General features: G+C 41.1%; 1 protein-coding gene across 1 annotated transcript in view; it reads right to left on the bottom strand.

Annotated features, from left to right (window-relative positions):
* LOC128739455 (uncharacterized) overlaps positions 1-27557 on the bottom strand; it is a 203793-nt gene that overhangs the window by 49840 nt on the left and 126396 nt on the right. Inside the window, exons 7-9 of the mRNA XM_053834941.1 lie at positions 11879-12023; positions 1845-1978; positions 20-179 (exon numbers count right to left, since the gene is read on the bottom strand). Coding sequence (XP_053690916.1) covers positions 20-179; positions 1845-1978; positions 11879-12023 — 439 coding nt within the window. The remainder of the gene's footprint in view (positions 1-19; positions 180-1844; positions 1979-11878; positions 12024-27557) is intronic.

The raw sequence follows: 27557 nt of genomic DNA on the forward strand, positions 1-27557 counted from the left end.
ACAACCAAGCAAAACTTACACTTGATATCCAGATGAACCGGATTGCTCTCGCCATCGCCTTCCCGATTGCTGCCGACGCAGGTGTACAGACCGGCCCGTGAGCGGCTCACGTTCTGCAGGACCAGGCTCTGGTTTGATACGATTATTCCCTCCGACGGGTTGTTTAGTAGCTCCCTGCCCTGTGGGGTGGCAAATGAAACCAGAGCAAGAAGAAGAGAGGAAAAAATAACTATATGTAGTACCTATAGAATGAGCTGAAGGTAACCTCAAAGGTGAAAGCGAAACAATAATAATACGTGCAAACCGAGCCCACAAACCCACTGGGAGCACAAACCCACACAGGCCGAACCCCCGGTTAGGGGCCATCGAGACGAGCAACAGTAAACGATTTTGTTATTTCTTTTTTTTTTCGTTAGCTGAAACCTCTAGTGGCAGTACGACCAACCGGTCGGATGTGACCAAGATACTTCGGAAGAGAATAACGAGAACATTTTTGGCTACGTGTTTGTTTCGGGTCCCGTAAAAGTAGGTTCCTGCTTCCCCCGCCGTCCCTGTTGCTAGGAAGGTCAACCTGGTCGTCCCTGGACTGGACGGTCGAGGTCGAAATGAGATAATTACGCTAATCTTTACTCAGGCATTTAATTTCGGAAACACACTTAATCTAGCATCTTTGCTTGGCACCGAAATGGGTTTTAGGAGCTTCAGAATAGATAGCAGGAACCGTATTAATACCCGTAGTACGATTCGGCAACATTAGCGTTGTCTATTTTTATATCAGTAATTCAACTAAATTTACATAACATTTGGACATTTTCAGTCAGTAAACTGGAAATTCCCTCAAACATTGTTACGAGGATATTGAATCTATCACGTACAGCAAAAATTTTGGGACGGTTCTATTATACTCATCCGTGGTGGAAGGATTCAACATAATTAAAATAAGGTTAGATTATTGCTGATGAATTGCTCACTGATTTTTGCTTCCGGTGGAATCCGAAAGCAGGCCGAAAGTGTTTCCTCTGAAAGCAATAATAATAAAGCCCACACATATTATAATAAAAGTGCACAATTAGCATTACGTAGCCCACTTTATTCTTTTCTGATGAGGGCATTACCCTTAACCACCCGCACAGCATAGTTCTGCTCGCTGGAACCAAGCAGGAAGCTACCGGCTTGAGGCGAGACAAGACCAACATCCGACTTTACCAGCAAAAGCAAAAAAAAAAAACACACAGAAAATTCTCGTAATAAACCGTAACGATATCAGATAAGCCTGATGATATAAAACCTGCTGACTCCTTTCCCAAGCCGGTGCCGGTGGTGGCAGCAGCGGAATCTTCGGGGACAAGCCTATACACGAAATGGTGCGAGATCGGCCACAGCCAGGGGGTGCGAGTCCGTTTGTGTTAACTGACCGTACCGGACATTTCCCGGGTCGTAACGCTTTTGTTTGCTTAGCTTTCTCCGGAAATGATCCGAGCGCCGCCACCGTGCGACATTCACCGAGCAAGACCGAGCTCATTCTCGAGTTCTGTGCCAAACTGCACACACACAAAAAGCTGTAGGGATTAATTTCTTTTTTTGTGATGCAGGCAAAGGACTTTTACTCCCGGGGTGAAATAAAAGTGAATGGCAAGTGTTTATAATAATAAAAGCAGTACACTACACAAAATTACAAAGCTCCAGCAGGAGCAGTACTGCTCCGTAACGATGGCATGCATACAGCTGAAATTGAGCCCCATACCCTACCCTAAGGGACTTGTTTTTATTTTTATTTTTGTGTGGATGCACGTATGTATGTACGGTATGTAGGTATGTAGGTATATGGGAACGAATGTACTCACTTGATGTCGCCAAATTACTTTGTACACCCAAGGGTTGGATTTGATGTTGCACTCGAAATAGACGTCCGCACCCTCCCGGATCGAGGACGTGTAGTTGTAGTTGGTTCCGTACTCTAGCGTCACTACCGGCACATCTGCGGAAAGAACGGAAAAAGATGGGAAATGAGAAGCGAACTCCCTGCCTGCCTGCCTGCCGTTTAGTGGAATTTGTTTACATTTGGGATGCATTTTTGTTTTACTCTTCTGCCTTGGCGCAAGCTGGGTCATTGCCTGATGCAGCAACAAACCAAACCGAACCAGCAGTAATGTCGCGGCAGTTTTTTTCTCTCTCCCAAAGAGATGTTTTGCAGGGAAATATTTGCTTTCAGTTTGAATAGTAAATACTAATTTCTGCAAACATTTTGCCACCAGAGCGGAGGGAAATTGCTGGAAACACGTTCACGGTGATACTAACTGTTAACAAACTTACTTGTAAAAGCCAGCATCAATTGATATTATGGTAAGCCGAAGGGAAGTTTTCTAATTTTAGTGGTGCACAAATTTTGCTATTCATCCTTCGCCCAGTAATCATACTCTGGAGGTTTTTTGATGATCCAAGTCAAGTAAACTAACGGCTAACAAATTGATGGATTCAAATATTTTACTTCTAATGAGAACAAATGTATAAACAAAATTGTTATAATACCTAAAATTAAAAAAGTTTTGGCCGATCTGTGAAATTATTTTTTACTATCTTTCAGAAATGCTTCCTTCTTCTTCCTTTTGCCTTATTCATTTTTTCATATTCCTTATTTATTTCTTCCTCTGCCTAATTCATTCTTCCATTTTTGAACTTCAATGTGTCTTCGATATTTGTCTTTCATCTTTTGTCTTTCGTCTTTCGTCTTTCGTCTTTCGTCTTTCGTCTTTCGTCTTTCGTCTTTCGTCTTTCGTCTTTCGTCTTTCGTCTTTCGTCTTTCGTCTTTCGTCTTTCGTCTTTCGTCTTTCGTCTTTCGTCTTTCGTCTTTCGTCTTTCGTCTTTTGTCTTTCGTCTTTCGTCTTTCGTCTTTCGTCTTTCGTCTTTCGTCTTTCGTCTTTCGTCTTTCGTCTTTCGTCTTTCGTCATTCGTCTTTCGTCTGTCATTTCTATTCATTTTTTACTCTTTTGTTTATTTTTTCCATTTTCCTTCTTTCTCCTTCAACTTTCTTCTTCTTTTTACCTTCTTCTTATTTACGTCATGCTCATCCAACCCCCTCATTTCTTCCGAATTCTTGATTATATTATTGATTCTTGATTCTTATAGTTTATTTAATTGAATAAAAACTTCTGGCTGTTTGCAGCATTTATGTAGTCTGATTGGAGTAAAATGTTGCTTAGAAAATTCTTGATCGTTTGCTATCATTACCTCATTTTTTAAAATTTTGCGACTTGGTCTGATCTGATTTAACACCGACCATATGATATCGTGACAAGCAATCGAGTTGAGCAGGCGAGTCGAGCAATCGAATCAAGCAATCGAGTCAAGCGGCTGGGTCGACCAGTCGAGCCGAACAGTCAAGTCGAGCAGTCAAATCGAGCAGTCTAGCAGAGCAGTTAAGACAAGCTGTTCAGTCAAGCAGTTCGGACGAGCAGTTGAATCGAGTGGCCGAGTCGAGCAGTCAAGTCGAACAGTTAAATCGAGCAGTTCAGTCGAGCAGTTGAAAAGAGTAGTCTAGTCGAGCACTTGAGTCGAGCAGTCGAATCGAATGGTTGTCAAGCAGTCGGGTCAAGCGGTTAAGTCGAACAATTGAGTCGAGCAGTTTATTCGAGCAGTTGAGTCGAGGAGTTCAGTTGAACAGTTTATTCGAGCAGTTGAGTCGAGTAGTCCAGTTGAGCAGCTGAGTCGAGCAATCGAGTCGAGTAGTCCAGTCGAGCAGTTGAATCAAGCTGTTAAGTCGAGCAGTCTAGTCAAGCAGTCGGGTCCAGCGATTCAGTTGAGCAGTTCAGTCGAACTGTTGAGTCGAGCAGTTAAGTCGAGCAGTCTAGTCGAGCTGTTGAATCAAGCTGCCAGTTGAGTCGAGCAATCAAATCGAGTAGCCTCGTCGAGAATTTGAATCGAGCAATCTAGTTGAGCAGTTGAGTCGAGCACCCGATTCGAATAGTTCAATCGAGTAGTTGAGTCAAGCAGTTCATTCGAGTAGTCGAGTCGAGCAGTTGAGTCGAGTAGTCCAGTCGAGCAGTGGGATCAAGCAATTGAGTTGAGCGTCGAATCGAGCAGTTGAGTCGAGCAGTTTAGTTGAGCAGATGAATCATGCTGTCCAGTCAAGCAGTCCAGTCGAGCAGTCGAATTGAACAGTCCAGTCGAGCAGTTCAATCGTGCAGTGCAGTCTAGTAGGAAGTCAAACAAATGTGTCAAGTAGTTAAAGTTATATCGAGCTGTTCAGTCAAGCAGTCAAGTCGATCTGTCCAATCAAGCAGTTGAGACGAGCAGTCGAATCGAACAGTTCAGTCGAGCAGTTCAGTTAAGCAGTCCAGTCTAGCAATCAAATCGAGCAGTTTATCCGAACAGTCGAGTCGAGCAGTCTAGTCAACCAGTTGAGCAATCGAGCAGTCCAGTGGTTTTCGATACTGACATAAGCCAATAGATTCTTTATTCTTTGTCTTTTTTCATCCCCCATTCCAAGAAAGTAAAAAGTAAAAAGTAAAAAGTAAAAAGTAAAAAGTAAAAAGTAAAAAGTAAAAAGTAAAAAGTAAAAAGTAAAAAGTAAAAAGTAAAAAGTAAAAAGTAAAAAGTAAAAAGTAAAAAGTAAAAAGTAAAAAGTAAAAAGTAAAAAGTAAAAAGTAAAAAGTAAAAAGTAAAAAGTAAAAAGTAAAAAGTAAAAAGTAAAAAGTAAAAAGTAAAAAGTAAAAAGTAAAAAGTAAAAAGTAAAAAGTAAAAAGTAAAAAGTAAAAAGTAAAAAGTAAAAAGTAAAAAGTAAAAAGTAAAAAGTAAAAAGTAAAAAGTAAAAAGTAAAAAGTAAAAGGTAAAAGGTAAAAAGTAAAAAGTAAAAAGTAAAAAGTAAAAAGTAAAAAGTAAAAAGTAAAAAGTAAAAAGTAAAAAGTAAAAAGTAAAAAGTAAAAAGTAAAAAGTAAAAAGTAAAAAGTAAAAAGTAAAAAGTAAAAAGTAAAAAGTAAAAAGTAAAAAGTAAAAAGTAAAAAGTAAAAAGTAAAAAGTAAAAAGTAAAAAGTAAAAAGTAAAAAGTAAAAAGTAAAAAGTAAAAAGTAAAAAGTAAAAAGTAAAAAGTAAAAAGTAAAAAGTAAATAGTAAAAAGTAAAAAGTAAAAAGTAAAAAGTAAAAAGTAAAAAGTAAAAAGTAAAAAGTAAAAAGTAAAAAGTAAAAAGTAAAAAGTAAAAAGTAAAAAGTAAAAAGTAAAAAGTAAAAAGTAAAAAGTAAAAAGTAAAAAGTAAAAAGTAAAAAGTAAAAAGTAAAAAGTAAAAAGTAAAAAGTAAAAAGTAAAAAGTAAAAAGTAAAAAGTAAAAAGTAAAAAGTAAAAAGTAAAAAGTAAAAAGTAAAAAGTAAAAAGTAAAAAGTAAAAAGTAAAAAGTAAAAAGTAAAAAGTAAAATGTAAAAAGTAAAAAGTAAAAAGTAAAAAGTAAAAAGTAAAAAGTAAAAAGTAAAAAGTAAAAAGTAAAAAGTAAAAAGTAAAAAGTAAAAAGTAAAAAGTAAAAAGTAAAAAGTAAAAAGTAAAAAGTAAAAAGTCAAAAGTTGAAAGTCGGAAGTCCATACTCTCCCAAGTCGAAAAATCGAGATGTAGAAAGTCGAGAAGTGAAAAGTCTAAGATTCGAAAGGTCGAAAAGTCGAGAAATCAAAAAATCGAAAAAGTAAATTGTCAAAATGTAGAAAACCGAAAAGTCAAAAACTGCATGAGACCTAAGCTCGGAAAGTCGAAAAGTCAAAAGATCTAAACGTATAAAGCTGAAAATTCGATGTGTCGGAATTTCGATAAGCCGAAAAGTCGAAAATTCGAAAATTTGAAAAGTCAATAAGTCGAAAAGTCGAAAAGTCTCAAGATCTATAAGTTATAGAGTGGAAAAGTCAAAAAATCGAAGCGTAGAAAGCCGATAAGTCGAAAAGTCTATGAGTCGAGCGTCGAAAAATGTCGAAAAGTCGAGAAATCAAAAATTCGATACGTAGAAAGCCGAAAAGTCGAAAAGTCTAAGAGTCCAAGCGTCAGAAAGACGAAAAGTCGAAAAGTCAAAACAGTCAGAAAATTGAAAAGTCGAAACGTGGAAGCGTCGAAATTCTAAAAGACGAAAACTCAAAATATCAAAAGTTGTAAAATTGAAAAGTCAAAACCTGATTTAATCCACCTAGTGGTGAAAGGAACCTTTGTTATACGGTCTTACTTGCAATTTGAGATAGAAATCGACACGTTTGGTTTACATGAAATTTTTGGAAATTGAATAAGTTTACAAAATTTGAACCAAATAGAAGCACTTATAAATTTTGATAGTTTCTTTTCTCATGAAATTGCTGAGTAAGTTGTTACTAATGAGGGTAAGTGCAAGTAAAAGTAAGTTGTAAGATGAAATATTATTCTTTAACATATACATTGCGTAGTAAAAGTCTAGTTTATAGGTTTTTGAACTATGCATAATTTCCTGTAACGCCATTCTATTTGATTCACAACAATAAAGTTTTCTTGAATAAATTTCATCAATTTTTATGAACCTTCGGTTACTCACGTTGTTGTATTTTGTACACCATATGTAGATTTTTGAATGCCATATTGTTATATAGTTACAAATCGTATATTACGTATATACTAACGTATATTCTTCAATAAACTTGTTATGAGCAAAATGTCAGAATTATTCAATGCATTATTACTTTAAATTGTTAGGAAAATAGATAGCATAAACCGCCATCACAGAAACGAAGCAAGTAGCATGTGAGGTGTACCGCAATTGGCCCCAACTGGAATTTTCTTTCGTTTCTTCATATGGAAAAATGGTGTCTGTGTGCAGCAAAACAACCAGCAAATGTAAAATGTTTAAAATGTATCCGTCTGTTGGTAGTCGAGTAATTCGGGGTCAAAATCAGGGTATTTTTTATAATCAAAGTTCTACAGTTCGTAAAGAAGCAAACATTGAGGTATACTATGTTCAGCAAAGTTGTGTATTTTTATTATTTATACAACTTTATAATACATGAAAAAGTCATACAACAAAAAGAGCCAAAATAGAAAAACTGATTTTTCAAATTCATATACAATAAATAAGATCTCTTCGTTGAAGAGATAGAAGGTTACTGTTTTCAGCAAAATTTCTTGTAATAATATGCTCTAAAACTTTGTAGAACACATCAATGTGTTATATTGAAACTGAAGGAAAATATTTTTTTTATTTCACTTTTAGGGGGATTAATCAAAATTCAAATTTTACCAGACGATCGAGCTTTCAATTTTAAGAAACTCTTCCAAAGGTTGGATAAACTTAAAACCAAGTTTTCCTAGTCAAAACTCTAGTGCGCACGTTTTCTTTGGTTTTGGGCTATTGTGCGCGCGAGTAACTGTGTTATAAAAGTTGGCGCGAGTGTTCGAGGGTTAATATCTTTTGACCGGTAAAACCAATTCTTATGAAATTTTGCATATATATTTGTAGTGTGAAAACCTCTCGTTTGATATTAAAATAATTGAAATTAGGTTATTTTTCTTGGTTAAAATCATTATAAATTATTGTTAATTTTGGTGTGGTGTATTGAATTACTCATAACTTTCAAATTAAACATCCAATCAAAAAACCATTCAATAGTGATCTATCCGGCTATATTACCTGCCAAATGAAACTAATAGCACGTAAATCGGTTTGGCCATCTCTGAGAAACAGGCGATCATTTGAACCTTGTCAAAACTGGTTTTTTAAGCATAACTTTTAAACCACTTGTTTGTTTTCAATAAAAATTGGCGTGAAGTTTAGCCATAGTAAGAGCTTTTATTTGGTACTAAGATCGATGAAATCGGTTATGTGGTTCCGGAGAAAATCGTATCACGTAATTTTCACATTTTTGCTTATAACTTTTAAACTAAAAGTCAGACCACGAAACCATTTAATAGTGATATACTAGGTAAAAATACCTTTCAAATAAAGGTTATAGCTGACGAATCGGTTCAGCCATCTCCGAGAAATAGGCGATTGAAAATTGAAGCGCACACACATACACACATACACACACACACACACACAGACATTGCTCATTCGTCGAACCTGATCGATTGGTATATGTGACACGGCCCTCCGGGCCTCAGATCGACTTCGTGTTTTTCGACCAATTCCTAAACCTTTGTTATATTGTATAACAAAGGTAAAAATCGAAACATAGAAAATCTAGAAGTCGAAAAGTCCTAAGGTCGAAAAGCCTAAAAATCAAAAAAGCAAATTGTCGAAACGTAGAAAGCAGAAAAGTCGAAAAGTGCAAGAGACCGAAGGTCGAAAAGTTGAAAATGTACAAAGCCGAAAAATCGAAGAGTCTAAATTTCGAGAAGCCGAAAACTCGAAAAGTCGAAAAATCATAAAATCGAAAAGTCGTAAAGTCATAAAGTCGAAGAGTCGCTTTTTACGCGAAGGATACGTTCCGCGTAAATCGAAACCGCGAAAATTCCGAAATTCACCAAAATTTCGCGTAAGAGAAAACTTTGTGGATTTCAACACTACGTTAAAAAATAGACTAATTGAGCACATCTGCGTAAATTCTGAAAATCGCGTAAAAAACCGCGTAAATTTCGAAATTCGCGTAAAAAAAACCGCGTAAATTCCGAAATTCGCGTAAAAATAGTTGCGTAAAAAACAACCCGCGTAAAGTATTCGGAAAATCAAAACGTTAAATCATCAAAAATTCTAAAAGACCATAAGTCAAAGAGTGAGGAAGTCGAAACTTCGAAAGTCGAAAAACCGGACAGTCAAATAGTCGAATATATAAAAGCTTGAAAAATCTAGTATTCAAAAAATCCAAAAGCTTAAAAACCATAAATTCGAAAAGACTTAAAATCAAAGAGTAGAAAAGCCGAAAAATTGAAACGTCAAAGTCACAAAGTCAAAAAGTCGAAAAGCCGAATAGTCGAAGAGTCGGGCAGTCGGAAATTCAAAAAACACAAAAAGACAAAAAATCAAGTATTCGGAGAATCGAAAGGCCATAAACTCGAATAGCCGACAAATCGATGAGTTAAAAAGTCTAAGCGTGGAAAGCCGAAAAGTCGAAAATCGTAAGTGTCGAGAGTCGAAAGGACGAATAGTCGAAAAGTCAAAAAATCGAAGCGCAGAAAACCGAAAAGTCGAAAAGGAAAAATGTTGATAAGACGAAAATTCGAACAGTTGGAAACTCGAAAAATTAGAAAGTCGAAAAGTCAGAGAGACGAAAAGTTGGAAAGATGAAAAGTTTAAAAGTCAAAACAGTCGAAAAGTCGAAACATTAAATAGTGGAAGCGTCAAAAGTGTAAAAGTTGAAAATTCAAAATATAATAAAAGTCAAAAAGTCAAAACGTCGAAAAGTCTAAAAATCGACACGTAGAAACTCGAGAAGTCTAAAAGTCGAAAAGTACTAAGGTCAAAAAGTTGAAAAGTCAAAAGTCGAAACATAGAAAGCCGAAAAATCGAAGAGTCGAAAAGGCGATAAGACGAAAAACCGAAAAATCGAAAAGTCGGTAATTTTCGGTAAGGTGGAATGTCAAAAAGTCGAAGATTCGAAATGTCAATCAGTCGAAAAGTCAAAAATTTAAAAGTTAGAAAGTCGAAAAGTCGAAAAGTGGACAAGTCAGAAAACCGAAAAGTTGGAAATTCGAAAAGTTGGAAATTCGAAAAGTCGGAATGTCGATAAGTCAAAATGACGAGTCGAAAAGACATAATTTCTACAAGTCTAAAAGACGAAACGTCTAAAGTCGAAAAATCGAAGAGTTGTAAACCCAAAAAACCGAAAAGTAGAAAAGTTGGGAAATCGAAGAGTCGAAAGTTGAAAAGTCGAGTCGAAAAATTCTATGAAAAGTCGGAAAGTCAAAAAGTCAATAGTTGAAAAAGTTGAAAGTCAAAAAGCAAAAAAATCGAAAAATCAAAAGGTCATTAAGTTAAAAGTCGAACTATAGAAAAGACGTAAAATCGAAAAATCAAAAAGTTGGAAAGTCGCAATGTTAAAAAGTCGAAAAGTTAGAATTCGTTACAATAGAACTTTTGGACTTCATTTTAACTTTTGGACTTCTCAACAATCGAAAAATAAAAAAATCGAAAAGTCGCAAAGTTAAAAAGTCGAAAAATTAAAAGTCGAACAATAGAATTCGAAAAGTCGAAAAGACTAAAAATCGAAAAGTCAAAAAGCCGCAAAATTGAAAAGTCGAAGAGTCGTAAAGTCGTTGAATCAAAACGTCGAAGGGTCGAAATTTGCGACATTTCGACTTTTCAATTTTTCGGCTTTTTGACTTTTTGATATTTCGACTTTTCGATTTTTAATCTTTTCGACTTTTATAATTTTCGAATTCTATTGTTCGACTTTTAATTTTTCGACTTTTTAACTTTGCGATTTTTCGATTTTTTTTTATTTTTCGATTGTAGAGAAGTCCGAAAGTTAAAAAGTGAACAATCAAAAAGCCTAAAAATCGAAAAGTCGAAAATAAAGCCGAAAAATTTAGAAGTGGAAAAGTCAAAAAACAGGAAAACTAAAAAGTCCAAAACATGAGAACTCGAAAATTCTACAAGCAAGAAAGAGTGTATAAGTTCATGCGCCTGACAGGCTTGAATGTCAGAAATTGAGTTAAGAAACCGCAGAAGAGCTGATTGTAGAAACTAGCTGAAGCTGAAAATTTGAAAACATAAGTTTTAAACGAGGTTTTAAAATTCAAATTAATTTTGAATATGCGATGATAAAATTAATGATCTGAATGATACGTCGTGTAAATAGTTGATTTATATTAATTAGTAATCGACAGTAATGTTCTCAGAAAATGAATTTAAATGACCGGTTTTTTTTCTCACTAAAATATTGCACTTTAATCAGTATTGGTCACACCCTCGAAGCGTACCGAACCGGACCGCAGAGCGGCGAGCTTCGGCTGACATATTGCAACAAACCACTTCGGCGTAAAATTAAACGCCAAATCCTGCCCGGTTCAACGGAAAAATCCGAACCACCACTCAAACCCAAACGAGCTCCGACAGTTTCCGCGCTAACCACGTCAAACACCATTAACTTTCCGAACCGGTCGGTAACTAATGGACTCATTTGAAAGTTGCCACTGCCCCGCACCGCCCCCCCTCCTCCACGGCTGTTAGTATGCTGATGTACTTTTTGCTTGGTTTCGGTTTTTAATGAAATTTTCATGCAAGGAAATTGAAGATAATTATTATCGAAAGCTGTCCGATGACCACACAAACGGAACGAGGAGGAGGATGAGGAGGAGGAGATGTCAACTGATTGGGGGAACCAATCAATGATTATCAGATGCTTCTGTTGGCCGGTAATGCCCGCAGCCATGCAGGCAGGAGGGTCCAGTGGTCACTTCGTACACACGTAATTGAATGCGGCAACTCTAACATAAACAACAGAATATTATGCACTATTTTATGACAGCTCAGTCAACTGTTTGGTAGAGTTATCGATATAAAAGAACTAATCTCAATCCAAGTCGGTAATAAAACACAGAGAAGACAGAAAATCGAAGTGCAACGCATTGGTTGGATGCTCTTTTTTCTTTGTTCGGAACAATGATATCCTTGTTGAGAGTCCGCGATAAGAACTGGATTGAAACTTAATCTATTTCAAAACTGAGACAATGCTGGTTATGGCAGAACAATTCATAAAATTAATGACACAGACTTCTCGTTAGGAAAATCATTAGTTCTGAATGCTAATTAAAATGGAATTCAGAATCACTTTGTTAATGACAGTTCAAAGCGATCATTTCGAATTCAATTGCGATGATAACGACTCAATTCAATTGAAAATTAAAATTAATTTAAATGCATTTTGGATAACTTCATCGTTTGTCTTAACATCTTTTTTTTCGTATGAATCAATTCATCCTATAAAATTCACAGATAAATTAGCAACTTACGGTAGATATCTAACTTCCATCCGTCCTCTTTTCCTGCGTCCGGTATCACGGCCATCTCCGCCCGGCAGGACAGGTACTTGCCTTTATCGTTGATGGTAGGTCGAAACGTCAGGATGGAAACAGTTATATTTCCTTCCGGGTCAGTCTGTAAACGGAAAAAAAGAAAATTCGATTATTCAGAGATTTCGCACCCAGGCCAGGACCAGGTTTGTTTCGAGTTCATTCCCGTGTCGTTTTGTCGCTCTAGTAAAATCTTCGTTTCACTTCACACCAAGCAAGGCAGCCGGGCAACCGCGTGGTGTTGCTTTTATCGGCTAAGGTAGCCGATTTCGGTTTCATAAAAAGAAAATGACAAACGACCGCAAATCTCAAAAAGCTGACTAAGCAATATTTTACACTAAAAGCTTTCCGAGATGTTTACACACTGCTCCGAAATCCATGCTTTTATTCCTAGAGCCCTTTCCCAAAAATAAGACCAATTCGTGGTAGAAAAGGTGTGCCCGTTAGAAAACCCGCTGCAAACCGGGATCCAATTTCGATAAGACACGTTCCGGTCCACAAGCCATCAAATGCTCGAGTACTCTCGGTGGCTGCTCGGCGGCGGCGTGCTCGCAAACCGGCGACAAACCGAAAGCTGATAAACGCACACGCCATCATCCGCATCCGCAGGAAAGTCGGGTCGGTCGGGCAAGTATTTTTCCAGCTCAGTGACTGCAGCGCAGCAGGACAAAGATGAGACGGTCGACTCGACCGTGATGGTTTTACGCTGCAGCACAGTAACAGTAACACAGGATTCGAAATTTGTCGTACATCCCGGAACGTGAACGGTTTGGTTAAGCGATTATGGATAGATATGGGCGGGGAAGGTCTGGCCCGGAATGGTTTCCGAATGTGTTTACATTTGGTTTAGACTTTTGATAGCTTAAACAGTGACACGTTTCATCTTTACTACACTCCTATTGCCAATAAACTTCCATGCGTATGTGCGATAATGCGAGACGGTGTATTTATGATATGTTTGATTATAGCCTAATAGTATTCAATTACAACTTTGCTATCATAAAACTAGACCTACGGTAAAGGCTACATATGCAAAGTAACTCTAACACATGTATTATTGTAGGTTTTTTTGCGTAGTTATTCAACAGAACTCGTTTATTTTGAAAGGAAAGTGTAAAGTGATGCAATGGTGATCACACTTCACAGCAGTGCAGTGATGGTAAAAACTTGAAATCTCAAAACTCATCAAAAAATAAAATCAACTGTGAATCATGTCAACTTGACCATATGCAGAAAAAACTCACGTGTGAGTTTTTCTGGTTTCATAGCAAGAAGCACAAAACTCACACATATTTCTTTCCGCTTGATCACATTCTGTTTTGCTTCAACTGCTACCCGATGCTATGCACATATAAATTCGTTGTTGAACAGCATATAGGCATTCTCTCGTGCGACACGTAACTGTGAGTGAGCGTGAGACAATGAATCTCTAAATAAATCTCAAAGTTAAACTGAAACACACATTTAAATTACATGTTGATCTAATTCTTATTAGGCTTTTTACTTTCTAGCAAGAAAATGTCGATTCCCGCGAAGAAAAAATGTAAATTCCGCCAAATATGTTTGCCATCTTAATTCATGAATGTGTACAGTATTTTTCGCTACTGATGTTTTTTCTGACGGTAGATTCTCTTTCGTACTCTGGTTCGTTGTATGAAATGCCAGCTGTGGAAGAATTAAGCAAAATGCTCACAGCTGAATTTGGTTCACATCGCATAGCAACAGAGACATCGTGTATGATAGCTAGAGAATTTCATATGTGAGTTTGACGCTTGTAATCAAGGTTGTAATTTCAAGTGCTTGAAATCTCATTGAGTTTTTTGCTGCTATGAATGTTTCAACACTGCTTCACAGACCACAGTCATTGCTTCCATGTTACAAGGCCTAAAGGCCTCTTCCACTACTCTACGGGTAATTGATCGACGTCATCTGCAAAACCACCTGGCATGTGAAATTTTGTGGTGACAGTCCCGTTGCTTTCCACATTTGCTCTTTATATTGCACCTTCTAAGGTAATTTTGAATGGTAGGCTAGACACATGGTACATTCTCTTGCTTCTGTCCATCCATCCATCAAATGTCACGAAATCGGCTGAAATCTCAACCGCTATTCTCATGCATGATTTTGACCCTTCTTGCGTCGCACAAATCAGCATAACTATAGTTTCGTCTGAAAACTATATTCTAGCATTATCTGCCACAACGCATTTCGTTTGATTGAATCGTACACCGCCTTAGAGTTCACAAACATATGATGAGTCTGCAACTTGTAGTCTCGGAACTTGTCTAGTAACTGATGCAGTTTTACACTCCCGTCGATGTCCTCTTTTATAAATAGGGCAAATGAGACTATTCAACCACGCCTCCGGTATTTGTTCTCCCGCCCGAATGCTGACAATGCTCCAATGGATTGCTTCGTACAGCAGCTCGCTTTCCCCTTTAAAAATTCAGCCGGGATACCGTCCTTCCAAGCATCTTTATTGTTTTTCAGCTCAATAATTGCCTTCTTAACCTCCTCCTGTGTCGGTGGCTCCATAGCTTGACCATTGCTCACAATTCTTATCCTGTTCCTGCAAATCTCTGTATTTACCTCCATTATTCAGCATATGCAAGTGCTCCTTTCACAACTCGAACGGCAATTTAAGTTTTACTACTTTTAGATACTTATAAAACACTCGCGGAAAGGAACTAGTTCGGACGTTTAAAAGTTAAACAAACACAAGCGTTGACTTCTGAAACACGAATAGAACTTCCCAAGTAACAATTCCAAGTTTTATTACGTTTGTACAGTGGTTTTCATGACCAATTTTATAAAACCGCTAATAAAACTGTGAGCTCCACTAGAACTTTCTGATGACCGCTATAAAACTGCTTTCTGACCAAGTGGCCCACTCCCCACTCTTCAGAATGTTTTCATAACCGCTATAAGAATCAGGTTACAAGCTCGAGTAGTCGTATCACGCTCTGCTGAAAGCAGCAATAAAACCGGTTAAGCTTTCGCTACTTGACAGCCATCGCCATAATGTAAAAAGGCTTTTCGCTTTTCTGGCAAAAGCTAACTAAGTTCGCTAGCTTTGTTAACTTGAAAATACATCCGTGAGCAGAAAAGTTTAAGATTTATTGACAGCACAGATCATTCTAAACGATTTGGTTTATAGCGACCAGAATAAAATATCCCATAGAATAATTATTAAATTTTAATTTATTTTTTTTTTCGTTGGTTTGCAGCATGTGCGCATTTAATTTCATCGTGCATATTGATATGATAGGTCGATAAAATCAGCGTGCCACTGAAATTTAGCAATTTTCAAAAACTGGTTGTTTTAACAAATTGAAAATATTCAGTTAGTCAATCTCAATTTCTAGCAAAATCATTTTAGTTGCTTCCTCTGACAGGAAAACCGATTGATAATAATTTGCTTTCTGCAAAACACTTTGCTTTGATGAATTTTTATTTGCGAGCTAAAACAAAATACTAGAATATGACAATATGGCTTCGCATAAAAAAATGATTCCGGTGTTGAACTTTGGTATTCTTCATAATGGCAGCAAAAAACCGTTTGGTCAGGGTGTTACCGTTTTAATAGCTCTATAAAACTAGCAGATTTATTCCGGTTTGACAAGCAACCACGATAAGATCAATTTTGATTGGTTGATTTTGTATTGCCACACCACACTTATGGTAACTTTATAAGAGACGTGGTGCAGCCAACAAGTTTTAACGTGGTAATATAAGCAACCACAATAAATTTGCTTTATTAGCAGTTTTATTATGGTTTTCTAGCAAGCTACAAGTGTGTTTGGACTCGTATCTTCTTGGAATTGCGCAATACCACAATAAACCCAGAGGTAATGATTAATACCGCAATAATTCAAGTGGCTTTAGAATGGATCATTTTAGGTACCTTTACTCATGCTTACCGCTAGATGGACACTAGAGCCCCACGTGGCATATTTATAGTAAACTTTAAGGCTAATACATATTATACGTCATAATTTCTTGCCGTTCCGTTGTTGTTGACGGTTGATAACGGTTAACCTGAAACCGCCCTTTTTGGGTGGACCAACCAGATTGAAATGTAGTTTGACAGTCGTTCACAGACGTGAGACGTTCATCGAATGTGTTTGACAGAACATGTCTATGCTGGAGTCATCTGTACGATTTTTCAGCTTTTTCAATGATCAATTGTTACTTGGGTTTAGAACAGTTACTTGGGTTATCAGTTCTGTTTATTCTTTTTACACCGACAGCAAATTGTTAGCTATTCGAAAATGAAGTAATCTTTCTAAACGCATATCTCTCTTGAAACTAGTTATTCTAGCTAACGAGGGCTGGTAAGAAGCCATTCTTTCCCCTTTTAGTAAAAAACATCATATATGTTAGCTTTTGAAACTAATCTACATAAATTGATAATAAATTTTTTGTCAAAGCTCAGAGCATTTACTCCAATAATTTTGTGGTCGAAACGGAGAAGGAGCTGATCGCCTAGGCCACGAAAGACTTAACTAATATGCCGACGTCTATCTTTTGAACGACCTTAGCGATGGTTCCGGTGAACCGCTAAATGTCACCTGGCAGGGCGCCGAGGCATTTTTATAGAAAGTTTAAAAACGTTGGATTTTAGGAAAATTTGTTTCTTTAGGCCGTATGAATAAAACAGTTTACTTTGCTTTTCCTGTTTAAATCGTATGGGAGCATTTGTTCTATATCTTTTATTCATACGGCCTATTGAGTTGTAGGGTAAAGAACTAGTTTTAAGCAGTCTAAGCGGGTCACTGATTGTTTTACCTTATTACAAGCGATGGGTTGACTAAGTGGGGGATATCAGCTTACCAATCTTCTTGCTATCTTTAGTTCTTCAAGCTGTTACCATTGGAAGACACTTTTGTTGAGCTAAACTTTTGATTTTTCGCTTTAAAACTTGGAGCGGCGGAACTAATTTTGAACAGACCGAACCCATTTTCACCCGCAAGGTGCTTTTTTAAGCAATCCTGAAATCTGAATTTTTTTACGTCCCCTTAAAAAATCCCTCGAACTTTTCCCCCTATTCAGTAAGTTCGCGTTCCTATCCGCGACCTACTAATCGGCATCTGATGCGTAATCGGCATAGCGTATCGGCATAGATGCGTAAAATGCCATCTGTCTTAATTTGTTTATCGGGGCATACACTCACCGCACCGTTCGGCAAACGGCATTCGTCGTCTCTTTTATTCTCTGGTGTTCTTATGGGAAACTGCGAGTTTGACGTCTCACTCGCTGTTCATAAGGATGGTGGGAGAACAAAAGAGGTAAACATATAGCAGTACAAACGATTCGACTCAGAACAGTGTTGTCAAAACAAATAACATTGAAACACATCGTTGCTTTATTAAATCACTGAGAAAATCTTCGAAAATTATTGAAAAAGCTGTCTTTTGTGTTGTTTTTAATAAAGAAAAATTAATTATGAACATACATTTCTCTTGAAAGTATTGAACCACGTTTTCACCATAGGAGGTTTCAGTTAATTTCAAACTTAAAATTCTTATTTCCAGAACCGAAACAGTTTTCAGTTTTGTTAGAAAATAATAAAACTTTCGGCTAGTGACAAAGCCTTAGATAATAGAAAAAAAGAGAGTGAATAATATGGTATGTGATAATTGAGTGCTTGACTTTTAGAGTGGTTGTAATCAGTGCTGAAAAATGTGATAGATTCGTTAGTAGCGAGGTGGCGATTGCCTTCAGCAGCTGAAAAATGTACGTTTTTGGACAGCAATTTTTAATTCATCATATTTCTTGTCGGAAACCCAATAAATTGTGTTTGTGTGAATCAAATGTATGGTTAAGTGATTTGTGAAGATGATCCTATCAAAAGATTTTGAAAATATGAATAAAAAGTGCATTTTCGGCTCATTTACGTTCAACTGATTAAAATAGGTGACACTGCTTAACTCGTTCCTTACCCTATTTTGTATTTTTTCATCGCCATCTGAAATTAATTCACTTTTTTTTCTCTTTATTGTCGAGATTTTCAGCCGTGGGCTGGTTTACTTTCCCAATACATATGTTAAGTGCAGAGAAGTATTGGATAAGGAGTGAATTCGAAAAAACGATAAACCTGGATGGAACACTGATTTAGAGGCAGTGTCCTATTGACGACGGTAGAAAGTCAGGCACGATTTGTCGACATTGACAAGGTTAACTTTAATATGCGTTGCATTGTAGGAACTGTTACTCAAATTCAATACGTTTGCATTCATAGTTGCTGGTCTTCTTCTGAATATTTGATAGAAAAGTACTAATGAAAAGTTGAAACTGATCGTCATGACGAACTGAAACCCGTATTGCTGACGCTGACTGAAGCTAGTTTGAAACTGAAGCGGTGCTGCTTCTGTAGAAACCGAAGCTTCTCTGCTTCATTTATGAGTGACGCTATGCAATTGAAGGTGACGTTGTAGGACCCTGGCTTCATGTCCTAAAATGGCCAGAGCAATAGATATTACTAGTACTGATTTTAAGAAAATGACCGTGAACCAATGTTTATAGACGGATTTCCATTCTGTTTTCACCAATAGACCGGAAATGAAATCTAGTTTTGGGACAAAATATGAATACCATTAAATTTCTATGACAGAAAAAGATACAAGCGATGAAAAAATCAGAGGGGTTGTGTACAAGACACGACCGCATATATAGGTGACGCAGGACTACGTAAGTCTCTTTGCAGTGATAGTAGCATGTATCCATGCTTGTAATCATTCGATTCTTCATGTATACATGCTATATGCAACATATGTACATGCTACACGCGTTTATCAAAGGAGTAACGTTGCATACGTTCAATCCTCAAAAGATTTCAATTATTTCTATGTGCATTTGGAAATAATTTAACAAAATCAAGTACACAACCTATTGCTTTCCTGCTACCTTACAGAAATTAAAGATTGTTTTTATTACCCATGGTTCCCCACGTTAAAGGGATTTTACCAATTCAATCCTATTTTATCAACAACACATCTTTTCACTACACTTTTTATGAAACGACAAGCATGCGTATTCATACAGAGTCATATTATAACCGAACACTACAGATGTAGCACATTTTTCCAACACAGATATCAAATTCGCCTAGGTTTAATCGTCTCGCAGTAAAGAATTTGCGAACTGTTCGGACAACGAACTTGTGATATTTTTTCTGGCACACTTCCCTAACACAGATATCAAATTAGACTAGGTTTAATCGCGTTCGTAAGAAATCTGTTGGCACGAGGGGGTTTTGTCACTCTTTCTGGCGTACTTCCCAAGCAAGGACATCAAAATGGTCTAGGTTTAATCGCGATGTTAAGAATTTCGTTGAAATAACGTAACTTGGTCACTTGTTTTGACTTACTTCCCAAGCACAGATATCAAATTGGTATAGGTTTAGATCATCGTAAAGAATCTTCCAACCAATCACAAAGCGAGAATTCTGGTAAAACATAGGTTCATTATTTTCAATTTTTCAATAGTTCAACATCAAGAATCCATACTTTTCTTCATTTGGGCAAATTCTTAGAAGATTTTCCAATCGATTGGTGTAAGAATATTGAAAACCGTTCGGGAAACCTCTAAGCTATTAGCGTTCAAAACCTGACCACTTTTTGAGAAAGATTGTTTGGAATTACCCCCTATACCAACTACCTTCCTAAAAGACGAAGTCCTACGTCAAAATCAGTTTTTGGCATACCCCCGGACAACCCGTAATATTTCCGATGTCCATTGGCGAGCTGCTACTGCGAATCTTGAAATATTTTAGAAAAATTTCGCATCGAATGCAATTGGTTTCGTCTAAAAATGTCCTTCAGGAATTACGTTGAAACTATAATTATTCGAGACAAGAGTTCCTAGTTCTGAGGGGTCGTTTAGGAGCATACAGATTCAGTTGACTCAGAAGAACGGGGCTGTCAATATCTCCTGATAGCAATCTAGCCAGGAATGTGGCTTGAGCATTGGTAGTTGGTACGTCTTCTTTCAAGAGTCTCCAAGTTGAGCAGACGACAGCGTTCCTCATATGGCGGAAGGTTTCCGGGATCGCGCCATGGACGACTGCGCAAAGCATACCGTAGAAATTTTTTCTGCGCTGCTTCGATTCTAGTGATCCAAATTTGATATGGATACTAGATCACTGATCCGAATTCCAAGACAGACCTTACAAGTGCATAGTGCAAAGATCGAAAACAGTACGAGTCAAGGAACTCCTTGGCGATTTTAAAAATAAATGCAAGTTGCTTATTGGCTCTGGAGATAATGTCGTTGTAGTGGATACGAAAGGTTAGTGCGCTCTCCAGAACCCAAGTAACACACAAAACAAGTTAGAAAATAATATTCGTGGAAAGTAGTCGCTTAAGAGTACTATAAACGTACTATGAAAACATATGTCGTTATTATTAAAGTTTTGAGATGTTTTGGGATAACATGAATTTATTTGACAGCTCATATCAAATGCATAATGTTTGTTTTGTCAACTTGTCAACACGAAGATTTTATTATGTCTCCATTACTAAATTTAAACTACTGGAAGAACAAGTTGTAGCTTATGCTATAATAACGTTTTAAATTGGTACGAAATAACCTGATACATACTTCTTTCAATACTTGTTTCATTAGACTTAATTTTTTTGCGCTTTTCAGGTAATAGAGAAGTTCTGCTATATGTAATATTATACTGTGCTATAACAAGCTGTGTTGCTTGGGAACGATACCAAGATCACGAACGTGATAAACGCGTTATAACAAATGTCCTACCATGTTCCAGCTAAAAGCTATAGGCTTATTTTTACGATGAAAGGAGATGACGAAGTACTTTGAGATGCTGACGGTAAGCATGTTATTCGAGCACCAATCTTCAAATTTGTCCACAAGGTGTTACAGTTGAATGCAGTCGTAGTCCATTTTAATTGCTTTAAAGATTTTTACATCGCCGACATAAAAAGATCGACAGCCTGGTGGCAGAAGAGCTGATAGTTCGCTTATAAAACGATAAAAGAGCAAGGGTCCAAGGTTGCTCTCCTGTGGTACGCCAGAGATGTTGCTGAACGAGTCGGAAAATTCTGATCCGATCTTCACACTCAGCCTACGGTGTGTTAGGTACGAATGTAGCCACTTGCAGAACGGTGCGGAAACTCCCAGCTTCTCCAGCCTAGCAAGGAGGATGCCGTAGGCCGGTTAAGGCCCTAACTCAGCGAGGTTAAGGCGCCGAACAAAGTCGCATTCGACTTTGCGCGACTCCGAATAGCCACTACGATGGGAGCGGGAACTCTTATCCCTACCTCCACGCGGTACCGGCCGGGACGCAACTGGGCCTAGGGTCGACCAAATACCAGTCTTTGGTTGCACCCTCAGTTGTGTGCTAACAGGGAAAGGGGGGCACGTCGTGCCTGAGGGTAGCGTGGCGTAGTGGTGTAAAGAGGCGAGCGGGGCTCAACTCCTATAAGCCAGCTGCGGGCGCCGTAGTGTTTGCGGTTAGCGTGGCGCAGTGGTGTAAAGAGGCGAGCGGGGCTCAATTCCTATAAGCCAGCTGCGGACGCCGTAACGTCCTGTTAGAGCTCAGGACTTTAAGCAAAAAAGCCGGGTCAGGAGTGCCATGGGCACATTAGGATCGGTTCCAGGAAGATCCTAATTACGGTGTACTGGACGGGCGGGAATAAACGTTTGGATTTGGCGCTACAGGGCTGACGGCTGTGCTATTCTACTACCTTATGTAAGGAAGGGTGGTACCTTCCTGAAACGGCGAGTAGGCTAATGGTACAGCTGCCTTCCGTCCCGTTAAAACCGTGGCTGGTCTCTAGGTACGTTCAAAGCTCGTCACTCACGTCAAAGTGCGGTGGTGTAGGCTCAGATGATACATTCCTGACTAACGCCGATCGGATGCTGACATCCCTGCCCCCATGAAGGGTAGGGGGGAGTGTCCCTAGCCATGGCCTCCCTGCTTGCATAGATCACCATGGGATCGTTAAGGCGACTACACAATTACGAGTGGAGATAGCGGCCTAGAGTTGGGACCCTTTCGAATGGACAAATTTCTAAATTTGAATTCAAAAGAGGGATCGAATACGGGTGCTACTAGTGGCAAAGATGATATCTTTGCCAAAAGTAGTAAGTTGGCAAGGTCACCAACAGCAAAGACAGGTAGCCCCCCGCTATCGGGGGCGCGACCCAAGAAGGGAAGCCCGCCGAAATCGGGGGCACAGCCCATTCAGGGAAGCCCCCCGAAAACGGGGGCGATACCGAAGAGGAAGTTGACACCACCTAGGACTAACACCCCAGTTAGAACGCCGGTGGCCATCGCTGCCAGCTCAGCCAAGAAGGCGAGCGACAGCGGTAGGCAAATGTCAACGGAGGGCGTGGTGCACCCTCCTGAGGGCGAAGTTGGGCATCTTCCAGCTAGTAGCAAGCTGGAGGAAGCCAAAAAGTTGGTGGACGAGTTGTACTCGCTCATCAACTCAAGGTCAAATGTCCACCTCGACATTAAAAAGCTGGCGGTGAGCCTCCGCTCTACCGTCATAGCTGCCGAGGTGGAGAGGCAAGAGCTTCTGCAGCGATGCGAAATCGCCGAAGCTCAGGTCATAGCCGCTAAGGCTGTGGCCATGCCTAGTCAGGCGCGTACGCCGCTTGCCAAGCGCAAGGCGGCTACGCCCGACCATGGACCAACGCTGGTAGCCAAGAGGCAGCGGACTTCGGCTCGCGCCTCTACCAACGAACGTGCGGAGGCGGTCCCGGATGGTGCTTCCGGGACCGGGGAAGAGGATTGGCAGGTGGTTAGGCGTAAACCGCCTAAACCGCCGAGGCCGAAACCGAGCGAGGCTGCGGCTGCAAAGCCAAAGCCAAGGCGCGTCCATAAGGGCGACGCCTTAGTAGTGAAGCTGACAGGCAAGCTGTCGTATGCTGATCTACTGCGCAAGGTTCGTGTGGACCCCAAGTTGCAGGAGCTTGGGGCCAACGTTGTAAAGACCCGCCGAACCCAGGCAGGGGATATGCTTTTCGAACTTAGAAAGGACCCAACGGTCCAGAGTTCGAATTACCAGAAACTGGTTGAGCAGTCCCTGGGCGAAGCGGGCCAGGTCAAGGCGCTGTCGCAGCGTGTTCTGGTCGAGTGTAAAAACCTCGACGAGATTACGACGACAGTTGACCTGAGTGATGCTCTGCGGGATCAGCTTAAGGTTGATGTGGCACCCGCAGACATCCGCTTGCGGAAGGCATATGGAGATATGCAAACTGCGACCTTAAACGTGCCAGAGGCAATCGCCAACAAGATGTTGGCGTCTGGCAAGATTAAGGTAGGATGGTCAGTATGTACACTGACGGTGAAACGGCGCATAGAACGCTGTTTCAAGTGTATGGGCTTCGGCCATCGGACGGCCAAGTGTAAGGCCCCCGATCGGTCCAAGCTGTGCAGGCGGTGCGGTGAAGATGGCCACTTCGCCAGGGGATGTAGCAAACCCCCCAGGTGCTTGCTCTGCACAGCCGTAGAGGGAAATAAGCATGCCACAGGCGGCCCACTGTGTGCAGCTTATAGACGCGCCTTGCAACGATAATGGTGCAGGTTATACAGATTAATCTAAACCACTGTGAAACGGCACAGGAGTTGCTTTGGCAAACGGCAGCCGAAACGGGGTGCGATATTGCCATTATCGCGGATCCCTACCGGGTCCCCCGTGGAGGCACTAACTGGGTTATCGACAAGGGTCGGATGGCAGCGATCGCCGTGATGGGTAGATACCCGATCCAGGAGGTGGTGTCGTCCGACCAAGAGGGGTTCGTGATCGCGGTGGTCGATGGCGTCTGCATCTGTAGCTGCTACGCTCCACCTAGGTGGTCGCCGGAGCAGTTTGACTGGATGCTAGACGTGCTCACCGACGAACTCACGGGCCGCAAGCCCGTTGTCATTGGAGGGGACTTCAATGCTTGGGCTGTCGAATGGGGTAGCAGGTGCACTACCCCGAGGGGGCAAAGCTTGCTGGAAGCTCTGTCCAAGCTGGATGTAAGTCTGGCTAACGTGGGATCCGTCAGTACCTTTTGTAGGGGGGTACAACAATCGATCATCGACGTCACCTTCTGCAGCCCAACGTTGCTTGCCAACATGGGCTGGAGGGTGTCCGATGAGTATACGCATAGCGACCACCAAGCTATACGGTACACGATTGAACGACGGGCGCTACGGCCACGCGGGGTGAAGTCGACAGGGAGGAGGTGGAAAGTGAAGTCCTTCGACAAAGACCTGTTCGTTGAAGCACTCAGTGCAGAGAGCACCCGCTCGAACCTGAGTGCTCGTGAGCTGACCAACGTCCTAGTACGGGCATGTGATACCACTATGCCTAGGACGGGGCAGCCAATGAACGGTCGTCGCTCGGTATACTGGTGGAGTGATACCATTGCCCAGCTCCGCTCCAGGTGCCACAGAGCGAGAAGGCTAGGGCAGAGGGCCCGGACCGATGTAGATGCTGAAGCTCGGGGAGCCGAACTTAGAGCGGCAAGGTCGGCGCTTAAGAAGGAGGTTAGGCGTAGCAAGAAATCCTGTTTCCAGGAGCTATGTCGCGATGCGGATTCAAACCCCTGGGGAGGTGCATACCAGGTGGTAATGAAAAAGATGAAGGGTACATCTGCGCCGCAGGAAACCTGCCCCCAAAAGCTGAAAGTCATCGTGGAAGGGCTCTTTCCGCAACACGATCCAGTTTGGTGGCCTCCAACCCCGTACGGTCAATCGAATGATGTCCTCACTCCGGTCACGAATGAGGAACTCATCGTAATTGCCAGGGGTTTGAAATCGAAGAAAGCGCCCGGTCCAGACGGGATTCCGAACGAGGCACTCAAAGCGGCGATCCAAGCATATCCCGATATGTTTAGAGAGACGCTTCAGAGTTGCCTGGAGGTATGCGAATTTCCAGACAAATGGAAAGTCCAAAGATTGGTACTGCTGCCAAAGCCGGGGAAACCGCCTGGTGATCCCTCATCGTACAGGCCAATTTGCCTATTGGACACGCTAGGCAAATTGCTAGAGCGGGTAATCCTAAACAGGCTAACACCTGTGACGGAAAGTGATGTCGGACTGGCAAACACGCAGTTTGGCTTCCGTAAGGGGAAGTCCACTGTAGATGGCATAAAGTCCGTGGTAGAGAGGGCCGAGAAGCCTATGAAACGGAAAAGGCGAGGCGACAGGTATTGTGCTATAGTCACAATCGATGTCAAAAACGCCTTTAACAGCGCTAACTGGGGTGCAATTGCGTTAGCGCTGCATAGGATGAGGGTACCGGATCATCTATGCAGGTTGCTTAAGAGTTACTTCGAGAACCGGACGCTAGTGTACGACACGGCGGATGGGGCGAAGAGGTACAAAGTGACAGCGGGTGTTCCACAGGGTTCGATTCTCGGCCCCACGCTTTGGAATGCCATGTACGATGGGGTGCTGAGGCTTGAACTACCCACTGGGGTCGATATTACTGGCTTCGCCGATGATATCGTCCTTACGGTGGTAGGCGAGTTTCTAGAAGAGGTGGAAATGCTGGCATCAGACGCCATAAGCATAATAGAGGGTTGGATGGCGGGCGTCAATCTGCGATTGGCCCACCATAAGACGGAAGCGGTGATGGTTAGTAACCGCAAGTCGGCCCTAGAGGGCAAAATAATCGTTGGGGGACAGGTGATTGTCTCCAAACGAAGTGTGAAGTACCTGGGTGTCATGACAGACAACAGGCTGAACTTCACCAGCCATGTGGATTATGCTTGTGGTAAAGCGTCAACGGCGGTTACTGCGCTGTCTAAGATCATGCCGAACGGCTATGGTCCTAGCAGCAGTAAGAGACGCCTGATGGCCAGCGTTGCCATGTCGGTGCTACGATACGGTGCACCGGCGTGGGCCCCGGCTTTGGAGAGTAAGCGCAATCAGGCATGTCTGAACAAGGTGTTCAGGCTGCTAGCATTGCGCGTTGCGTGCGGCTACCGTACCATATCATTGGATGCGATTGGGGTTATTGCAGCCATGATTCCAATATGCATACTCCTAGGTGAGGATATCGAGTGCCATAGGCAGAGGAACGTCAGGGGCGCTAGGGACAGAGTTAGGCTGGACTCTATTAGGCGTTGGCAGACGGAATGGGATCGCACCGACCATGGTAGGTGGACCCATAGGCTGATTCAGAACATATCGTCCTGGATCGGCAGAGGTCATGGTGAGGTAAACTTTTTCCTTACCCAGTTTTTGTCGGGTCACGGATGCTTTAAGAAGTATCTACATACGCGCGGGCGGGCAGATTCACCCTTTTGCCCCGTTTGCACGGTAGCCGAGGAAACGGCGGAGCATGTGATTTTCCACTGCCCGCGGTTTACGTCCACTCGGCGGGTGATGCTTGCGGTCGTTGGGGAAGACACCAACGCCGACAACATTGTGCGGAGAATGTGCGCTGAGCAGCGCGCATGGGGTGCCGTCGATAGGGCGGCAACGGCGGTGATAACGGAGTTGCAACGGCTAGAACGGGTGCAACGACAGGGCCTGACATAGCTTGCTAGGGTCAGTAACGGGCTGATTGGGCAGCCCAGGCCCTAGGTGAAGGGTAGTGGCGGTATGAAATGGCAAGGGTGTTGTGTGTACCCACACACGCAACGGACAAGTCGGAGTGCTTCGGCACGTCCTCCCTCCTGAAGTAAAACCTAACGGTAGTTCCGGGAGGGGTTCAGGAACGGGCAGCAGGAGAGTTTTTAGTAGGTAGGCGCATGTTGGCACCATGTGAATCCTATTCGGCACCGTGAAGGTGCTGTCTATGAAGATTTTCTCCCTGCATAAACAATACAAAAAAAAAGGAGGATGCCGTAGGCCACCCGATCAAACGCAGCTTTCAGGTCCGTGTACACTGCATCAATTTGCACCCCTTCATTCATGTTGCGCAAGCAGAACGAGACGAAATCGACGAGATTCGTGGAGACTGAACGTTTTTTAATAAAACCATGCTGGTCTGAGGAAATGTAGTGTTGCAGCTAGCGAACAAAGCGTCGTTCACGATTATCACGAGCACTTTAGAACTTAACGATGTAATCCCTCGATAGTTTTGAACGTTGCGCTTATCACCCTTCTTTTGTACAGGGTACATTACTAATTCTTTCCATAGAGTAGGGAACTTACACTGAGGAAACTGGAGCACGATTAAAAGCCTGCAGTGAGTAGCAAAGAGGTTGCATTTATCGCATTCGGATTTCTGCGGAGGTATCCTTGCATTCGTAGAGAATATTGTTTATACAAAAAACAGTTGTACGCTCGAAAATCACTACATGCACGGTTAAAGTTTCGCTTGGTGGCTTGGCAGCGTGATCTTTGAAATGCGCGCAGAGTAAAGGATCTTGCACGTTTCAATCGACAGAGATGCGCGTTTCCCCATGAAGGCTTACGAGCGGGTCGGCGTATGGGAACGAAATCGGTGATCAAACTGTTCAAAGTGCGAATGAATTCTTCAACAGCCGTGTCAACATCAGGATACAGTAACAGAGATTGCCAGTCGATCTGCGCAATTGCTGTGGCTAAGCCATTAGAATCAGTTCTATGGAAATCTAAATCGATGCCGTCGATAACGTCCTCAAACGCGACAGGGATCGGCAAACTGAATGTAACATCAAG

This window comes from Sabethes cyaneus, chromosome 3 (genome assembly GCF_943734655.1).
Source record: "Sabethes cyaneus chromosome 3, idSabCyanKW18_F2, whole genome shotgun sequence".
Classification (NCBI taxonomy): domain Eukaryota; kingdom Metazoa; phylum Arthropoda; class Insecta; order Diptera; family Culicidae; genus Sabethes; species Sabethes cyaneus.